Below are 20,791 nucleotides of genomic sequence, written 5' to 3' on the forward strand. Positions count from 1 at the left end.
GAAAAGGTTATGGAACGTCTACCAATTTTTAACTTCAAATTCTAATTTTAAAACAATACCAAATCTTCAAAATTTCCTATTTCCATAAATTTTACTGAGCCTTTGATAAAAACTATTTATCTCCAAATATACCTAAAAGTCACCAAAAAAAATCTACGAAACAGCCCAAAACATAGATATGTGGGATGAGCAGAGAGATTCTTGACTGCTTGAAACGTGAACGAGATATTTGCATTAAAACCATAATACCCAGCCAAAATACGGCCTTCATGTAGACCCCCGCCTTCAACTGAGCGCACGTGGTTGATTTGCTAATGGCGTCATTGTGCAGTTACAGGCGTCCAATAACAAAAAGTTGCAACCGCAAATAAGTGCGCGGAGAACCAATCACAATCAAGAATTTTGCTATGGATAGATTCTAGGTATAACTATGAACCATAATTTCGTTTTACTTGTTTAATTGTTTGACTGAATTATTTTTTGCTACCCCAACAGAAACTGAGAATCCTTCTTGGTTGAAGTTGAACAACCATCCACTTTTCTTTTACGACGGAGACTGCAATGATCCCAATGTGCAAACTAGGCTAAAGGAGAGTTTCCTTAATAACATCCTCAGGAGTCCCAAAGTACCGCCGTTCTTCTGTTTATTAAAGCCCCAGTGCAACATGAGCACAATAGAGATATTCTGTGGAGCTACTTCGGTGCCAGAGAGCAGACGGAAGAGACGCTCTGTCAGAGAGGTATGAAACTGGTGAACAGGGAGTTTAAGCAATGATGACGATGACCCCGAGGACAACGCCTAGCAAAAAATGAAGTTATAGTTTACCTTCGAATTTCTCAATTGTCTAGATCTGTTCGGTGCGCCTATCGGTATCAAAACGTATGTAAAACTTATGTAATGCCAGCGATCATTTCCAAATGAAAATACGAAAAATTGGATGCCGTCGTCCGCTTCCTCCAAAATACGCAGAACTTTGTCTTTTCATATTGTTGTTTTCCAGTGGACTGCTAAGAAATGCACCACAATAACATAGTGCGCGCGCTGGTCCTATCTAATTCCTATCGAGGCTGCGTATATAACATGACCTGTGCAGTTTCATTTTGGTTGCAAAGTTTCTGTCGAGTTTAACTGCAATTTCCTTTTAAATTTGTTAAAGTTTCGACAATGTGAACATCATTCGGAACAATCCAAACTCTACTTCGAGTCGTTGACTTTTACCAAGCTAAGATGTTTACTAAAATTTGAGCACTTTGACTTTGTTTGCCTACATTTTCAGTGTGTATTTTGACTTTGTTTGCCTGAATTTTCATTAAGGCGAAGAAGCGAATTTTTTTTTACAGTTTTAGAGACCTGTCGAAGCGTTCTCGCCCAACCGTCGCTTAACTGATTGTAACGTTTTTTTAACCTTTATTTTCCATCACCGTGCATTGTGAGAAATTTGTAGACAACCACAGAAAAAAAATGTTTCAGCGCCCAAGTTGTCTTCGCTATGTTATAAAAGAATTGGTTCATGCTTTTAGCCGTGCGTATATTGAGTTATGGATACACTTGGGAAGTTTGGAGAGCACTCAAGAGGCTAGAGTTGCTTTCAGCTGCACCTCGAGCATATCTTACTCTTCTCTCGTGTTCTCCAAACTTCCCGCGTGCATCCATAACTCGATATACGCACGTTAAGCGTGAAACAATTCTTTGATAACACACGTGAACTGCCATTGTTCTGCTCATCAAATCTTTTGTTTGGAGACGTTCTTGTTGCCATTGCCGTCGTGGTTTGCTTAAGTTTGCTTAATGTTTATTGGCAGACGGAATCAGAGGTATTGGGACTGAAGTTCGATTACCAGCAGCTGTCAGGGAAATGAGCCCGCGCTCTCTTCTCGAGAGAGCAGTTAACCTACAATCCTGGCCATAAGTTGTTGGGACATTTCCCCTTTTGCGAGCTAAAACCCCGATTTCAACTACGTCCTTGACGTTTTAGAAAAAGATGAATAGAGCCCCTCCCCCCTAGCAATGTTGAAAGAAAATGAAGCTATTCTGAAGACTAGATCGGATATGGTTAAAAATGAAAAAGGGACGATAGAAAGTGGTTAGACAGTTGTGTTGGAACCGAACGTGATTGTTGAAAAATCATTATTATTGGAATAAGACGTGGATATCTATCTTATCGTCACTTTACCTGGAGAATATTGTTCTAGCAAAAAAAAAACGCGGCTATTCTGAAGCTATTGTCAAGGTTTTTTTTCAAGATTTTTATCAACATTGACGGGGGAGGGGGGCAGGCGGACTTACGCGGTCTTGGTCTTAAGAGAGGCTGCCTGGGAAGTCATCTGCCGTGAACTGTCCCAACACTTGTGACCAGGATTGTGACTTGAAGTGCAGTTTAATCCCACTAGCCTTGTTTGGGTATAAGTTAAGTTTAAACTATACATGTAGTTAGAGTGAACAGAGGAGAGGTCACATTACCGAAATAGTTAAATGCATGGTTATGGAATTTTTTCGGGCGTTATTTTCACGGCTAGTGCTTCAAAAGTTTTGTACGTAACTGCGATGATCATTTCAAGTCTATATATCTTACTGCGCATTTCAAATGTAAGATCCTTATTCAAATTCACTTGCGTTCTTCAACATATACATGACATGTACGGGTATAGCTCCCAGTTGGCTTGATAGCTCAATTGGTAAAGCACTGCACCGGTATTGCAAACGTCACGGGTTCGAATCCAGCTCAAGGCTGATTTATTTTCAGGTGATATTTGGACATATTATCACTTTGTACATAGCTGCAGCGATGATCATTAGGCTTTGCAGTTATCTAAAATTAATAGCCTCGATATGACCACAACTATTACCGTAAGGGCAATAGTTTTACTAAATTGTGTCTCGCCAACGTGTACAAATGTGTTTCTAGACTGTGTTTCAAGTGTCTACGTCATTTAGCACATTGATTTTTTTCATTACTTCATCATAAATGAGTTAATAGTTAATAAGCATTTCTATATTTGCATTCTCCTTTTCACTGCGGTTTTTTGTTGCTTTACACTTGACCCCAAAAGCTATAATAGCGGAGCTGAGCTCCGGCAGGCCGAAGATCCTCCAAGCGGAGCCCCATAACTATAGGAACAGAACCACATGCATGCATAGAAATAGAAACCCATGCAACTCTTTTTTCATGGTCAACATGGCTAGCAGCGTGGATCACGGGCGCGTGCGCCCAACGACGACGACGTCGCGCAACATAACATATGGCGGCCACATTCCAGCTAATAGGTCGACCGAGGCATGCAGTCTTGGTTTATAGCTTACATATTTGATATTGGACATCCATTGACAATTTAGACCTGTCAAAACAAGGTATTCGCTGACCAGTATCACGTGACCATATCACGGGCTCAGGTTGAGAGCTCATCGAGTTCTCAAGTTTTGTGAAGTTGACCGCCGACCAAGTACTTCTTTTCGATTGGATCGCGGGCTCATGTCAGGTTTGCTTGTTCGGAAGGTATAAAAACGATTTTCACTGCTTTTATTTTGTGTATGAGATTATTGAAGTTCAAAACAGAAATCCCATCAATCTAAACAGAAAACCTCTCTGGAATGTTACAAAACTCAAATCAAACTTCTCGCTTATCCTGGGCTAGCTTAATCGGGCTTTGAAAGACCCGGTCCAGGAGCTCCGCTTTTAGGCTTGGCTAAATCTATATATTATTTAATTTATTTATTGATCTTGCATAAATTGTGTAAATTAAGGTCATTATCCATTCACTCCAGTGACGTCCTGTTTTGTAACTTAGCCTACCTCGCCTTTACGTGTTAATGTCGACAGTGAAATTAATCATTTGTGGTTTGAAGGTCACATTCAACTATGACTACATCGAGAAAGGCATTGGCCTCACGCAAGGAACCAATGACAACGCAGGTCAGGCCGCGTTCAATGCAGAGAAAGCAAGACTGGAAACGTCGAGGACACAGGTTTATGACGGCCTGAAAACAATCAACTGGGGAGAATTTCAGGCATCATCAGGACTAGAATTAAAAAACAAAGACGTCGACAACTTCAACCTCGGACCGGTTGACGCTTATTGTTCAGAGGAGGGTGCCGTGGTTAAGAAGTGTTCTGAAGCCGACATCAACTGTTTTGAACCACCATGCAAGTGCAACAAGGATACAGGGGCAGTCACAAAATGCAGTAAGTACGCCAATATGCCCATCACCATGGAGACGCGGTGGCCCTATGGTTAGTGCGCTCGACTCCGGATCGAGCGGTCCGGGTTCGAGCTCTGGCCGGGGTCATTGTGCTGTGTGTTTGGGCAGGACACTTCTCTCTCTCGCAGAGCCTCTTTACACTCAGGTGTATTAGGAATATCGGCGAATTAAATGCCGGGGGTTAACGCTGCGATGGACTAGCATCCCACCCAGGGGGGATACTCCTAGTGGCTTCATACTACAGAAACCAGGATAAGTACCGACATGATGGGCCACTTGGCCGGTATGCCGGTATCCATCACCAACCTTGTTCCGTGTATTAGTTGTGAAAAAATAAATAAAGTAATGCTTAAAACGACTCTTGCAGGTTCTCGCAAAGAAGTCAATTTAGGTCTCGTAAAAGGGTGTTTAGGTTACAAAAACGTATACGGTGAGGAATTAGAATATCTAACACTGTCAGAACCTACCTTCAACTGATTATACAATGACAGCGTTCACTGATTTCCAATTGGAAAAAAGAAACGAAAAGCAGAAATGCTTCAGGTGGTATTACCAGTATAACTGGCACAACGAGGTAACTTTTAAATGATCGTTTTCTTTTATAGCGCGCTGTCCTGTGGGAACGTATTATGACAGACCCGCAGATGACTGTCTTCTATGTCCAGAAGGCTCGTACAGCCCCAGAGAAGGTGCTCTGGTGTGTGAAAGATGTCCAGAAGGGACATGGACTTTAGGAACAAGGAAAGAGAACTTTACAGCCTGCACAGGTAATTGCTTTGGTTTTGATTTTTGGCATTTGTTTGAGTGATTCCTTGTATTCTGTCTTATGTTCATTTGACTAGGCTTTATTTCAGCCGCTTTCTCGAGTCTGGTCTACTTTCCCGAGCAGCGGCTGGTAATCGAGCTTAGATTCGCAAGCTAGACATCAAAAATTAAACGTTTACCACCCTCTTTCATCGATGAACGTTGTGACTACTTATCTTCATTTCTAGTGAAAAAAGCTCATGTTGAAGTCGCCACCGAATTAGGTGTTATAGTGCTATTGAAGATTTCCACAGGCGTGTTACTTGAGAGTCAGAATCATATCAGAAACAAAAAATCAGGGACAGTGTTTGGATCTGAAACTATTTGGTATAGACCTAACAATTTTATTTCTCCGTCTTCTCCTTAGTTTGTGTTCCAATTGAAAAGATGTGTCAAACACTCGAGATTGTGTTTCATCGCATTTCCAAATACCTCGAAGTTTCTCAAAAACAGTCCTCTGAGCGTTATTTCAACTCTCTTTTTATTCTCGTTGTTAAAACATGGTAAAATTCATCCACTTGACTTTTTCAGATGAATGTGGCCCAGGACTGTATTCTCCAACTGGTATAGCTAAGTGCTTCATCTGCCCTAGTGGTACCTACTCTGCACAAAAACGAAACAAAGCCTGCAGTAATTGCCCAGCAGGCACTGTAACTGTCATTAGTGCAGCTAAAGGAATCCAGGATTGTGGAAGTGAGTGCTGTTTTTGCTGTTAATTGTGACAGACAGGTTAACCGCTTTTTTTTAATGGCAAGTTTATTTATTTATTTATTTATTTATCCATCTATCTAAAGTTGAACTTACTGGCTGATTATTTGTTCAAATCTTCGTCTAATTCGTACGAAGAATAAAACAAAAATTTTGGACAGATTGCCATCCGTGTTATCTACTACCCTAACGTTAGATATGGGTTGTCAATAAAATGCATCCAAATGGTTTCAATTTTAACTGTTTTGCTCTGGTTGAGATGGTACAATACTATTAAACAAACATTATACACGTATATAACCATGTTTCAGTGCAATGTGCTCCGGGAACATACTCAGAAAATGGAGTGGAACCGTGCTTGCCTTCTCCTGTTGGAACGTATCAGAATTTTCTTGGGCAAACATCCTCCCTGCCTTGTCCGGGACAAGAATCTACACACGGCACTGGGGCAAGTTCCCTGGCATTCTGTACAGGTGAGACATTAGAGTACTTGCGATATTAAACACTGCCAGTGTCAGATCCTGCTTTCAAAGGTACCAGTCAGTCAACCGTAGGAAATGAAGTTCATCTTCTGATGATATCAACAATATCCTCCCCCAAAATTTGACGCAAAGTTGAGGTGATAGCCAAATGCTACAGAAAATGAAATGTTCCTTTACCACATTTGAGGCCCCTTATTTGTATAGTAACTGTAATGGGTGCAACCTTCAATTACAGAGGTGGACACATGTGTTTCGAGCCCGTGCATGAATGGTGGAACATGTGTGAACACGAAAGAATCTTACCGATGTGACTGCAAACCTGGATTCCAAGGACAGAATTGCGAGATAGAAATCAACGAGTGTCTCTCTTCGCCGTGTTACGAGGCATCCACTTGTGTCAACAAGGTATTTAGATACAAACTACAAGCAACCTGTAGCCTCATTCAACACAAACACCAGCTTGTGATTTGGAGCGAAATTGTTTTCTTTTTTATCCAATTCTCTCTAAGCTGACAACTGAGAATCGAGATCTGAAGACTACACTGACATCTGAGAAATATTCGCCAAAATGTTCTACCTCTATCTATGATTCCGGTACCCCCATCTAGTCCCTTTTATCAGCCAACCAGTTGTCTAAGTTCCGAAAAGTGCTCTACATAGTAAATATATCTTAATTACCAAGCACAAGGGCCGTGTTGGGAGAATATAGTTCCGAGGTCTTGACAGACTGGATCGAGCGCAGCGAGGTCCGTGCAAAAAGGACAAAAGGCCCATATTCAACTATTGTAGTCCAGAGCAAGCTTGGTTAATAAAAAAAATAATTACCTAAGTTTTGTGAGAAACGTAAGCGATAAGGCTACCAGAAATTTTCAAGAGAGGTCCGGCCGGATCATTTGGAATCATCCTGAACACTTCAAGTTATGCTGGCCCCGCCATGGAGCAATCTGATCGGCTGTGTTAGTCATTGGCGCTCTAAAGTAATTAAGTCGTGTAATAAGAACCATTAAGCTTCACTTTCTTTTTCTTTGTGGTATCAAAGTATTTTTGTTGTACGACTAGGCAAGTACAATTAAAGGTACGTAAAGGTTACCTCTGGATTACTTTTTGCAGGTGAATGCGTTCAAATGCTTGTGTACTGCTGTATACACGGGCAATCAGTGCGAACTTCCTTTCAGTCTTTGCACACAACGCACACCTTGTGTCAATGGGGGAAAATGCATTGATAAAGCAGGAACATTCGATTGTCAGTGCCCCCAGGGGTACAGTGGAAAGTTCTGCGATCTGAATATAGACGAATGTACCGCAAACCCTTGCCAAAATAACGGTGTATGCATCAGTGGTTTGGATTCCTACTCTTGCAAGTGTCATCAAGGATACAGTGGTGCGAATTGCCAGATCGATAACAATGACTGCGCTGGGGATCCATGTAAGAATGGGGGTACCTGTGTGGACGATTTACGATCGTACAAATGCCAATGCCCCGTTGGTTACACTGGCGTCAACTGCGAGCATGCCATTGATCACTGCGTGGGACAGCCATGTAATAACGGTGGCACATGTGTAAATACACCAACTGGTTACAACTGCAAGTGTGCACCTTCATATTACGGATGTCGCTGCTCTAAAGGTATGATATCGATCATTAACCCGTGATAAGAGAGTTCTTTTTACTCAGGAACCAATAACAATTTACGCATGCTTGAAGGGAGAATGGTCAATCAGACAAATATTCTTGATATGTGAAATCACATTTCTCAAAATTTTGGCATCTCTTAATCAGAATATAAGAATTGATAGAATTCTACTAGGATACTAATGCGAATGCTGCAATCTGATAGGCTGAGCTCCTCGTACACTATCAGCCATTAGTAGAATTCTACTAGTATACTAATGCAAATGCTGCAATCTGATTGGCTGAGCTTCTCGTATAGTATCAGCCATTAGAGTGCAGTGGCTGTCGACCGTCCACAAAATGCGTTTTTATCGTTTTTCCGAAGTTTTGGAAGAAAGTTTAGATGTAAATGGATAATTAAATTTCTGAGAAGACCAAAAGAAGGACATTAGTGGTTTCTTGACTTCAAAAACTTGAAATTATTGAAAAAAACGGGTGCGCGCGCGTAAACAGCAAATTTACTAAGGACAATTCAATGCGTGCGATTTTGTTAGAGCGTAAAGTTCAATAATGCGCAGAAAGACAATTAGAAACCGTTATTTGCGTTTATTTCAGTTAGAATTCTACTAAAACAATTAGATTATTAGCTCTCGATTTCTATTAGGCGATAGTTGATTCGGCCTGCGGCCTCATCAACTATAATAATAATCTAATAATAATTATCAACTATAATCTAATTGTTAATTAGAGGTCGTCCACATAATAGCAACGTTTTCTAGTTTCTTTATTGTTTCTAGGAAGATTAAGAATTATAAGGGGATGATCAAATAAACAACAAACAAGAACAAGGAATTAAAACTGACCGTTATGCCACTTTGAAAACCAAAAAATTTTTCAGTGAACCGATGAGCGCATGTGCACGACTGTGAGTTGCAAAAAACGATTCAATCCGCGCTAAAGCGTGAAGTTTAATACCGCATTGAGAAATGACTGGAAATTGGTACTTGAAGGAGATTTAATACGAATTCTATTAGAACAATTAGATTACTAGCTCTCGATTTCTATGAGGTGATTCTTGATTTGGCATTGCCCTCATCAACTATCACCTCATAGAAATCTCGAACTCAAAATCTAAATGTTAAATAGGGCCCGTTTAGAGCGGTTTTCAATTAAGTGTAATAAAGCCAAAATCAAACCAATTACTTACCAATTGGACTCCTCGGTCAATCTCAAACTGTAGTAAAACCTAAACCAAATCCAAATAACTGCCTGATTACTTTCGACAGTCAATTAAAAACCGCTCTGTAGAGTATTTACTTACATTAAAGTAATGGTGTCATTACTACTACTCTTGGATAAGATGCTTCGCCATCACATCCTTCTCTTTCAGTATTTCCTATTTTTCGTATGCAAATGATATTTTACCTCGACGTTGTCTCCTTTCTCGACATTTTGTCCACAAAAACGAGAAGCTTATCAAGAGAGTTTTTACCTTAACGTGCTCTACTTTGTTGAGTAATTCTCTCTAACGTGACCCGATCGAGTGGAGAGAGCAAGGTCCTTGATAGCGAGGAACAATTTACAGGCGCCGGAGACGTGGACCACATGTCTAGTCGGTTGGCTTGAGTAATCAACACGGTTTCAGTCCTACACGTAAACAACGCATTTTCACAAACCATTCGAACGGTTGCGAACAAACCAAGTGCTCCAGAGTTATCAAAGAAGCAATTAAACATCTGCATTCTCACAGAGACACACGAGTGACTAATTCAAATGCGTTTTTCTTTTTATAGTACTTTCGTCTGACTACGATCTGTCTCTTCAAGTCAGAGAAATCAAGTCATATTCCGAGAGCAAAAAGGAAGTTCCAAACCTTAGCGCGTTGACCATTGCTTTTTGGATGCGTACCAGTGATAGTAACCCAGGTACGGTGATCTCCTACGCCACTCAAGAAGTCAATAAAGTGCAGGACAACGCAATGACCTTGCAGGACTCTGCTGCTTTCAACCTTTTTGTAAACAACATTACAGTCTACACGGGCCTGAACGTAAACGACGGTCAGTGGCATCACGTGGCAGTTACGTGGGAGAGCGCGGGAGGGACATGGCACTCGTATAAAGATGGCGTGAAAATTAGAAGCTCTGCTGAGCCTTTCCAACAGGGCGAAGTTATTTCTGGAGGTGGTGTATTGATCCTTGGCGAAGAGCAAGACGAAATAGGTGGTGGGTTTAATACTGAAGAAAGCTTTATCGGCGATGTTAGTCAAATGAACATCTTTGATTACACCCTGTCAGAAAACGACATTTACAACCTTGCATACAGCTGTGATCATGTCAAGGGAAATGTTGCAGCTTGGGGCGACTTCAGAGAGCAGCTGGATGGAGAGTACCACTTGACTGATAAATCGTACGCCTGTGACTGTGAGTGTATTTTTACTTAGTGTATTCATATGTAATATTGTTTACCTTCCCATGTGTACTTAATCCTGGCTTGAAGGCAATGTTTTAACGGAGTTTTTGAATTGAGATTTCAGAAAGAGAAATTATTGACTAGTAGTATTGTTATTCGCCTTGGGTGGGGTGCTCCTATATTGAAAGTTATCTACGTACCCTTGATAATTACAAGTTTGACAGTGGTCCTGATATTGGAACCGTACCCCGACTTACGACCACCCCCTTGATACAGCCACCTCGCTTTTACGGCCACTTTATTCTGGCCCGAACAAAAGCTCAGTCAGTCACTTTCTTATTTAAAGAACTCCTTTAATACGGCCACCCCGTTGATACAGCCAGATTTCAGTGGCCCGCTGGTTACCGGATTGATGGGATTCCATTGCACAATTGAGTGGTTTTCATTACACTTGGGAAGGCACAGGCACTGTGATCGCACTCAAAAATTCAAAACAAGGTCAGAACGTCCATAAAATACCTGGTAAGAACATGTAACGGAGTCCTCAATTAAGAACTCCTTTAATTTCCTTCACTTTTCAATCTATTTCAGTTGCCGCCGCGCAGAGAAAATTCTCTTTAACTTACAAGTCCTACATATCTGGAAACGATGACAAAACGGTGGATAACACGTCCCCAGAAGCCTGCGCGTCGGCTTGCTTGTCGGAAGCTTCCTTTATCTGCAGGTCGTTTGACTTTGATGACTCCTCCAAGAAGTGTTACCTGAGCCACAAATCAACCGTTAACAGTGTGTTGGCAAGCTCATCAAACTTCAGATTCTTCCAATTGAGTTAGTAAAACGGCCATAATTCTTCATTCTTAGCTTTCAGGGCTAGTAGGGCAAACTTAACACTATATTTTTTAACACTGAGGCCTGTTGAGGCATTCTTTATCTGCAATTTCCCACTTTTACTCTGCCCCATCTCCGGAGGGGGGAGGGGGGGGGGGAGGGTGGCACTCCCAGAAAAATTGTGTGAGAGTGTGCAACCCGCCTCCCAAAACCCTTACCCTGTTTAAGATCAAACTGTGATTTTCTCTACCCTATTTATGATCTTACAAAAATTTCGATACCCTATTAAACACCTGACCTGCCTTATAATCAGTTGCCTAGTTTAGATCGGTGTTAAAGGCATTGTGTAAGGCTTTTATTGATGGTCTCATCGATAATGATGAAAAAGTAGTTTCTTCTAAAAACGTGCCCAATTCAAGACTAGAGTGCAAAAACCATAACATATTTGAGACCAAAATGGCCGAAATCGATATCCTATTTCTGACGAAAACGACTAAAAAACCATACCCTTTGGGGCCTTGAGACCAAAATGGCCGAAATCGATATCCTATTTCTGACGAAAACGACTAAAAAACCATGCCCTTTGGGCATTAACTGATGAAGAGTGGTTATAATGACCCATCAAAATCTAAGTATTGGAAAGTGGTGAAAACTGTTTTGAGTCACCTTAAATCATTATTCACTCGACAACGTTAGCCGGAAGTTTAGTCGTACCGTGGAGAAATGGTTAAATCTTAGACATCTCTCTTAAAATGGAAGTTCGCATATTTAAAATTGTTAACGAATATTTCCTTACAGACTGCCTTAAAAGCCTTGGGGTATCGACAAACAGCCGTATTCCTGACGCTGATATGACAGCATCCACCTCATATGATTCTAAACACGCGCCGTTGGGAGGTCGTCTGAATTTTCAAGCTCAGGTTAACTCTGCGGGACAAACCACTCAGATCGGAGGTTGGGCTGCCCTACATAATGACCAAAATCAGTATCTCCAAATCAAGTTTGGCCAGATTTTTCAGATAACTGGAGTGGTCACTCAAGGCAGAGCGGACGCTGCTCAATGGGTGAAGAGCTACAAACTCGAATACAGCACCGACGGATCAACTTGGACTTACTATCCAAACGTAAGATGTACCTTTACCGCGCGTTTTACGCAGAGTTTATCACTATAATGAAAAAAAAAAAAAAAAAATAGAGTCACAGTTATTTTTTCTTTTAATATCTTATCGGCACAGATCTTTGTGAGTTAATTTAACCCTTTAAATTTAAACTTGTGCGAAGGAAGTTTTTATATTTTATGAAATCACTACCTCCGGAAAGACAAAAGCAAATTATTTCTACTGTCACAAGGCGTTGAGCACAGCAGAACGTTTGCACATCGTAACTTCTAAGTGTTTTAATCCTACAGACCCTTACTGGCAACAATGACCAGGACACAGAGGTTCGTAATGAAGTCAGAATGTTTCAAGCTTTGTACCTCAGGTTTAGACCACAGTCATGGCAGGCACATATCTCGATGAGAGTTGAGGCTTATGGCTGCCCACTGCGTAAGTACTTCATGTAATATATCAAACACGAAAGACCGTGTTTGACCACATTTCCAAATGCGACGCGCAAAATTTCCAAAATACGACACGCAGCGGAGTATTTTTGACGAACTTCGAGATGTTTGGAAATGCGGTCAAACACGGTCTTGAGTGTTTGATATATCTTCTCAATCGAAACTAAAGCTAGATAGAAAATGAATAATTAAAATCGTAAAATTAAAATCTATGCTAATTCCAAACACCGTCACGGTCATGATTTCTTTTGTTTAAACTTAATGAATTATTAATGAGCTTCAGAGTATGGTTTAATAGATATTGCGCAAGTACTTGTTATTTCGTAAGAATTACGTTACAGGTCTTACTTCTTTAACCTTCCCTCGACCCATTACAATTTTCGATTGAGATATTGTAAATCTCTTCGAATTGGCAGAGGCTGCAAAAAATGTGATATGAGAAGGCAACTTAATCTGTCCCTGTCATGCACTTACTAGAACGCGAACGAACTATAAGACGCTAGATTTGGGTAGCTGCTCAAAACGATTCATCTCCCTAATATAAGCGGTTCGAATAGCCCATTTCCCAGTTGCCTTAAGCCTCTCTATCAAAGCGAGGCTTGGTGCACAACCATTAATATCAAAATGAGTTTAATTTGCATGTGAATGAAATCTTATTTTCATATGAAAGGATTAGCACTAAGACTCGCTTTGAGAAAGAAGCTAAAGGTAATTCAGAAATGGCCTATTGCGATTAGAGTAGTTTTCACTTGATTGTCACAAGTAGATCGCGACTACGCGCAATTGTGGGGACCTTCGCAGTGCCTTTTAGGGTTTTGAGCTAAAAAAATATATGTCAGGAGATATTTGAAAATCAACTGATTGTTATTTTTTTTTCTCATTTACCACGTATTTATCGCTGTGAAAAATTATGCAAGTGTCAGTTAATGTGTTGTTCAGTAGAATTAGTACCTCTTAGGGGCAAAAAAATTCAATCCACGCCCACAAAGCAGGGTATTGGAACCTTTTACGTTTTTTTTGCAAAATTACCGACGAGCACCCCAGTCCTTTTTATTTCGAAGACCCCAGGGACGTGTTTCCGCGCTTCGTATCAGGTACATGCTTTTGCTTCAAGTTTTGATTGCTTCGCTGGATTGTTGGCGTATTTTGGGATTGACGAAAGTGATTACTTTGTATTTCATTCGCGATAATCAAGTGAAAGCCGCTTTATGACTTGAAGTAATGCTTCCCAGGCACCAAGGGAGACCAAATTGAAAAACATTGTGTGACTCTAAAATACCCATAATCTGATTTATACTTTAACAGGGCTCGAAATTGCGACTCACTGGTCGCCAATACGACCGAAAATTGAGCACTGGCGACTAAATTTTCAGAACTGGTCACCAGCTGGCGACTCGATCGCGTTTCGTCCGATAACTAAAGAAAACCACGACACAACTTTTGTTTTTAAATCTTTATATTAGGAAGTCAATCGGATCTGGTAGCTAGTATACAACTCACCTTTCCGTCCCCAGTAAAATAATGTCTGAATGTTACAAGACAATCGAAAAAATTGAATGTATTTCGACACGTTGATACTGCGTTCACGGCGCGCCATCTTGTTTCAGCGGCTTCTTCCGAAACTGGGATCGCAGGCGCACTTCAACACCATTTGCTTTTCATTTGCCGCGAAAATGGTGGCAGATATACCAATCAGTTGAAGCAATTACGTGAGTTTTTACGTGCGGGGTATTAAGATTCAACCAAAAGGTTGATCCAAACTTTGAATCCTTGATGCAGGGAAAGTGGATTTCACCAAACTGTAGGCAGCGAAAAGGCGTCGAGGAAAGCAAGTCGAAAATAAAGAACGGTGTTTCGAAGAAGTAGCAAAGGGAAAATACGAAAGAACCCGTGTTTGTCTCACAATGAAAAACACGGACCTAAAACGTTTTATGCTTCGATTCATTTAAAATGACTATGGAGACAACCATCACCTTCGGACCAGATACATATCACCTGAGAACAACGGTGGCTTTATAACTAAGTGTTACTCGTGCTGTTTCTAATTGTTTTCGCTCTTCAATTGTGACTTTTCTTGCGTGCAAAGTAACGTATAAAATCGTGTTATTGTGTAAGTTGTATATAAAATAAGTTTGCGACCAAAATTTAAGATCTGGCGACCAAAATTTTTCCGTTTGTCGCCAGCTGGCTCCTGAACGAAAAAGTTAATTCCGAGCCCTGCTTTAAGCATCTATATTTACCAGCTAAGTTTTGAGCCAAAACCAAGGTACTTGTCCGTAAATCAGTGCAAATGATGTTGCGTTACAATAAAACAAGTGCTTAGTGTATTCTCTCTTCGTAGCAATCGTCAAACCTCAAGATAATACCAATGAGTGCAGCACATCACCTTGTCAGAACGGAGGAACTTGTATCAACAGATATAACGACTACCTGTGCTTATGTAAAAGCGGCTTTACAGGAAAGAATTGTCAGACAGGTAAAGTCATGTGTCATATCTTCACAGGACCAGCCATCAGACTTTTATTTGTCCAATGAACGTGCTAAAGAAAAATAAGGAAAGAAATAATGATACAATGGAACCCGCCTAACGGCTACCCCGTTAATACGGTCACCTCGTTAATATGGCTACCTCGTTATTACGGCCACTTTATTCTGGTACGAGTAGTCAGCCATTTTGTTATTTAAAGCACCCCTTTAACACGGCCTCCACGTTAGTGGGGCCAGATTTTTGTGGTCCGTTTGTGACCGGATTAACGGGTTTGTAATAGTGTTTCTCACTGAAGGACGTTCTATTTTTGTTTCACCTTTTATAGCGACCAACTGTAAGGCGCTTGGGGCACCAATTTATGGCACAAAGTCTTCGTCCAATTACAACGTAGGAAGTACGATCACATTCACATGCAATGCAGGATATTCTCTCCAGGGATCCACATCTAGAACATGCCAGGGAGGAGGGTGGACTGGAACCCATCCGAAGTGTCTAGGTACCTAAGTTCAATTGGCCACTTCCGAGTTGCCTTTTGCCTGTGTCAAAACGAATCTTCGTGAAACCATTCATATGAAAATATGTTCGAAGACTCGTTTTGGAATAGAGGCACAATGTATCTTCGAAATGGTCTATTGCCACTCGCTGAGTTCATATTTTCCCGCAGTTTGCCATGAAAACACGATCTTTTACTCATTTTACGCTCGAAGATAATTAATAGAGTATCAAGCATAGTTGAAAACTTTACGTCCACACACACACACACACACACAAAAGCAAAAGTTGAATAGACCAACACTGAGTTGGCTTCAACATTTGCACCAAAAAGCATCAAAGTGAAAACTAAAATTTATCATTCTGCATGTTCGATTTCTTCTTTATTTAGATATAGATGAATGCGCCAATAATCCTTGCAATCAATGGTGTAAGAACACTAATGGAGGATACATTTGCCACTGTCACAAAGGCTATGAACTTCAAGGGAAAAACACATGTGTTGGTAGGCTATTAAATCACGACATAGACATATGTGTTTACGCATCATTCTACCTTCCTGGCCAAACGTCCTTGAAACACTTAACAAAATGCCAACTGGTGACGCGTTATTTTACTGAAAGCGGCAAGTCATTATTCAATTTTCCGAGTCCCCTTTCCCCCAAAGCAATGTTGGAAGAGTGGATCTACTTTGGATGAATGAGCATTATGATTGTGCTGGGGTGGGTGGGGGAAGTTGGAAGGAGAGAAAGACCATATATTGACAAACGTGCATAGTGTCCCAAGGCGAGACTTTTGACCAGGATTGTATGTCATCATTACAGCTGTGAATAGTGTATTCATAAATTGAGGAATACGATTCAATTACTGCTGTTACATGGGAAGGAGATTGCGTGGTTAAGGAGCTAGCGCCAGACTTGTAATCCGGGAGTCCTTGGTTAAAATCGATTCCTTCTTACTACTACCTGGTATGAATTTAAGCTCGGTAGTCCCGAGCTTAGATTCTCCAACATTTGCAAATCATGAACTAGTCCGTGTCCTCCCAAATGGGATCTTCAACGACGCGATGGTTAATTTCTTTGACATTTGTTTTATATGCACGGCCCGACAAGCATCTAACTTTCAACACAACCTTGTCTACATAGAAAGAAAGCTACTCTCTCTTCAGCTTTTAATGCTGTACATTTCCAGGAGTGTATATGTTATTCTATTATATAAGGTTAACAAACTCAAATTCAGCTTTAAGTTGAGTATACTGACTGAAAATTACCGACGCCGCTGTAAATATATTTCTTCAAAACATAACATTTTTGTCGTCTTTTGTCTTAAAATCATCACAATCTTGTTCACCAGAGATTAGAGAAATAAAGAAGAAGGTGCGAGGGTCTCAGACGAGATTGTGGTTGTTTTTCTTTTAGGAAAAAATCCTGGAAATAGAGTGACCCGTTGGGTTGCAAATGGAATACTAGTTTTTGGTTTTGTCCACTAGGAAATTTTCGGAAGAAACCGGGAGAAACTTTCATTCATCGGCATAGAAATTTGTGTTCCATTTACTTTTTCGTAGAGTGTGCACCAGTTCTAATCCCTTCGGCCCTTCGTTCCGCAGTCACAGGACTATTCTCAACTGAGATATCCAGAATTGTTTTGCAAATAGGAAACCACTCGTAATTTGCGTTGTGTCAGTGTTTAAAGAAAAGGCATTGTTAGAGTTTGAGGCTACAACTGATGCTTGAGAATTTAATTTTCCAAATTTATGATTTGATTTCTTTCAGATATCAACGAGTGTTCAATTTCTAACGGTGGCTGTTCCCACTCGTGCCACAACTCTGCTGGTTCATTCTCTTGTTCCTGTCCGAGTGGTCTCGAGTTGGATTCTGGGAAAAGAAGTTGCAGAGGTGAAGCCAAGACTCGTCGCCATCAATGCAGTCGGATTTAGCATTTTCAAATACTGTTGCTGGTCTATTCGAACAGACCAATTGTGTTGTTAGAAATACTTACTGAAAAAAAGAAGAAATTTCTAACTATTAGGAGAAGTGGTTTCGGAAATGACAGTTCGCTAATTATTATTTGCCTCATTTTACTCTATTACTTCACGATAGTTCTAAGGCATTGTCAGTTGTCTGATAGAAATCAAAGGGTGAGCTCCGTTGGGATGATCCTAATCAAGATCATAGATCTCAGATCAATCGGATCACGGTGTATCAAAGGAACTGACGAATCTTTGCACGGAGTGGATTAATCGGTTCTTTTCATACACAGTGATCCGAATGAAAACTGGGAAACTCAGTGAGTCGAAATAATCATGTTATCAACTGCAATGTTAGGTGACACACATTAATAGTCAAATGGGTCACTTTTTCATTTCTAGATATCGATGAATGTGCAACATCAAATGGTGGATGCGAACACACATGCGTCAACACGTACCAGTCATTCTACTGCGTTTGTAGACCAGGATACTTCCTTGCAGGAGACAAAAAGAACTGCCAAGGTTAATGTCCATTTCACTTAGTTCGGTAAAGGGTAAAGCGGTCCCCTACCTTTTAATATAGCGACCACCAGCGTGTTAGGACACTTTAAATTGTTATAAGTAATGCGTAAACGTTAGTTTAAAGCATGTGACTTTTTTTGGTAAACGAATATTTAAAACACGCAATGGAAATGTGTTACTCAATATATACATGGTCATCTTATTAGCTGACAAAACAGAACTGAAAGAAAAGACAAAAAAACAACAACAAAAAAAAACCTGTGACGGTTAAATTGAGAAAAGTGTCAACCCTTTACTGTAATCTGTTTTGGCTTAGATGGCAACAGCTTTTCCAAAGATGCTTCTTTGAGGGCCTATTTATCATCAGCTTTTTCTTGCATGTTAGTTGGTTAATCTTTATTATTATTCAACTTTCTTACACTGTACGAATTCTGATTTTCTGATTGGCTGATTTCTACCTCGTGATACTGGGTTGTGACGAAACAACCACCTTGACGTCATTATCGTGGTGTAATAGCCGTGGTCTAAATTCAACACACCACTTTCGTTACACCATGGCTTCGGCTGACTCAAATACAGTGGTTTCAATGCAGTGTTTCTTTGTGCAGTGTATTCAGTTTGAATAATAAAAATGTTGTCGCACTCATTGCTCGTGAATTTTCGGGATTTACCTGTACTCGTTCACTAACAATGAACTCGAACTTTTCAATACCGCACGAGGCTTTGCCGAGTGCGGTATTGAAATTTGTCGTTTATTGTTAGTGAACTCTTGCAGGAAAATCCCGATAATTCCCCCGCTGAGCTCGTTAACCTGTAACTCTGTTGATGCCGTACGGTTAGTTAATGGTAACAATAGTTTCTGTGAGTTTTTAATTCTGGCTTGGTCAGAGACACCATTTAAATTTTTTGTTGTTGCGTCCGTGAATCCATGTCGTGCTAACGGTCATGGAATCGTGGAAGGTAGCACGGAGAAGTACAGTATGGGGCCCAGTTCTCGGCCACAAAAAACGTAAACTTGTATTTCTCACCTTGGAATAGCCGTAAGGACTTGAAATTTCACGCACAACTAGCCTCAGCATTCAGTTTACACATGTAGAGCTATCGAATGCTCAACGCTGTTTTCTCCCGAGTAATAACGAAAATGGAGGCTTCGTTCGTGGGCCCAGTTATCGGCCAGCGGGTTCAGTTCTCGGCCACAAAAGAGTGCGCGCGATTCCTCAGAATAAACAACGCTTTACTACCATTTTTTGTTGTTAAATCACTTATAAGGCTTGTGTTTTGATATTTCGATCACAAATTATCCTTAAAGAGCTTTGTTTCATGTCAGAAATGGAAGTTTTTTGCACATCTAGTTTTTCTCTTAAGTGCAGTCAAGCGAGGCTAAAAAAGATTTGGGTATTTAAAACGGGGTTAAGTCAGACCTCATAGTTTTCAACATGCCACCCCATAACAGCTTTATTTTTACAACTAACTTGACACGAATACTCCACACAAAACTATGAGCGCTTTTAGTGTTGAAGGCGAGCAGGGTGGCCGAGAATAGGCAAATACGCAAAAGTTCTAAGGAAATATTGAGGAGTAAATTTAGGTCAAAGAATTAAACAGGCCAGGAAAAGTTTATATTTAACAGATAGCTTTATCACTCTACGTCCTTTATGCCAAGAATTGGCTCATTTGGGCTTTCTAGACGGACAAAATGTAAACTTGAATTAAACAATGTAATTCGAGTAGCCGTAAACAAACACGTTTTCGGGGAAACCAAATTCACCTCGACGTGCATCACCTCGACGTGCTCACAGAAAAACTCGGCCGGACGAAACAAAACTAGGCAGAACGGAAGACAAGGAGTCAAGCTACCTTTGGAAACAATTGCTTTTTATTCAGATTCATTTGTGGCGCGAAAAATAAGCGCTGGACAAAAAGTGGTCGAGAAGTGGGCCCCACACTGTATATATACACAAGTTTGATATTGTTTAATTTTTTTTCTGTGAATTTACAGAACACTCTAATGTTCCCATTTGAGCTGACCAGCTATTGACATTGATAACATAAAAATGCATCAACTGTGGCTTGAAAACCCCAAATTATTGCATGGCTAGCTGCGTGAGCGGGGAAGATGAACCGAATCCTGCGCCGTGATTGGCTACCCGAGCGGGCAAGATAGCCTTGTCTTTCCCACTCGGGATTACCCGCAATGTCCCGAAAGAAAGTAGTGTTCTTTTTCCACATAATAAATCCTTTATTGACCTGGCTTATTTGCTCAAGATTGCAGGATATTGACCTTCCTTTTTTGCGTGTTTAAGGACCTCGACTCCGTCTCGGTCTATAAACACACAAAAAGAGAACTTGGTCAATATCCAGTCATCTTGACCTCACGCTTGGTCAATAACCCATACAATTTACACACATCCAGCTGTAATTGTATTGTTGTTATAAATCCTCACCCGTTACCACCAAATATGGCCTTGATTTTAATATGTTACTTTTTGTTACTTACGTCTTTGTAGCATTGTCATGTCCCAGCTTGAGCAACCCAGCCAATGGTAACGTGGCTCTGAGTTCCGGACTGGCTTTGGGAAGTACAGCAACATACACGTGTATCAATGGCTACAGAACATCATTTTCATCCTTACGATACTGTCAAGCAGACGGTCAGTGGTCGGGGGAACAACCTACCTGCATACGTAAGTGTCTGTCACCAGCATCTTCATGAAGTAT

At 40.7% G+C, this 20,791-nt stretch overlaps 1 protein-coding gene across 1 annotated transcript in view; it reads left to right on the top strand.

Annotated features, from left to right (window-relative positions):
* The window catches only part of LOC110065306 (sushi, von Willebrand factor type A, EGF and pentraxin domain-containing protein 1-like), a 46,490-nt gene that overhangs the window by 15,396 nt on the left and 10,303 nt on the right, over window positions 1–20,791 (top strand). Inside the window, exons 10-26 of the mRNA XM_020772434.2 lie at window positions 496–740; window positions 3,845–4,181; window positions 4,804–4,965; window positions 5,534–5,695; window positions 6,022–6,183; window positions 6,428–6,597; window positions 7,303–7,819; window positions 9,598–10,224; window positions 10,805–11,041; window positions 11,840–12,165; window positions 12,450–12,588; window positions 14,944–15,078; window positions 15,416–15,586; window positions 15,974–16,087; window positions 17,355–17,477; window positions 17,951–18,073; window positions 20,581–20,757. Coding sequence (XP_020628093.1) covers window positions 496–740; window positions 3,845–4,181; window positions 4,804–4,965; window positions 5,534–5,695; window positions 6,022–6,183; window positions 6,428–6,597; window positions 7,303–7,819; window positions 9,598–10,224; window positions 10,805–11,041; window positions 11,840–12,165; window positions 12,450–12,588; window positions 14,944–15,078; window positions 15,416–15,586; window positions 15,974–16,087; window positions 17,355–17,477; window positions 17,951–18,073; window positions 20,581–20,757 — 3,927 coding nt within the window. The remainder of the gene's footprint in view (window positions 1–495; window positions 741–3,844; window positions 4,182–4,803; window positions 4,966–5,533; window positions 5,696–6,021; window positions 6,184–6,427; window positions 6,598–7,302; window positions 7,820–9,597; window positions 10,225–10,804; window positions 11,042–11,839; window positions 12,166–12,449; window positions 12,589–14,943; window positions 15,079–15,415; window positions 15,587–15,973; window positions 16,088–17,354; window positions 17,478–17,950; window positions 18,074–20,580; window positions 20,758–20,791) is intronic.

Source organism: Orbicella faveolata, unplaced genomic scaffold (assembly GCF_042242905.1).
Source record: "Orbicella faveolata isolate gen_17 unplaced genomic scaffold, um_ofav_v1 contig_35, whole genome shotgun sequence".
NCBI classification, from domain to species: domain Eukaryota; kingdom Metazoa; phylum Cnidaria; class Anthozoa; order Scleractinia; family Merulinidae; genus Orbicella; species Orbicella faveolata.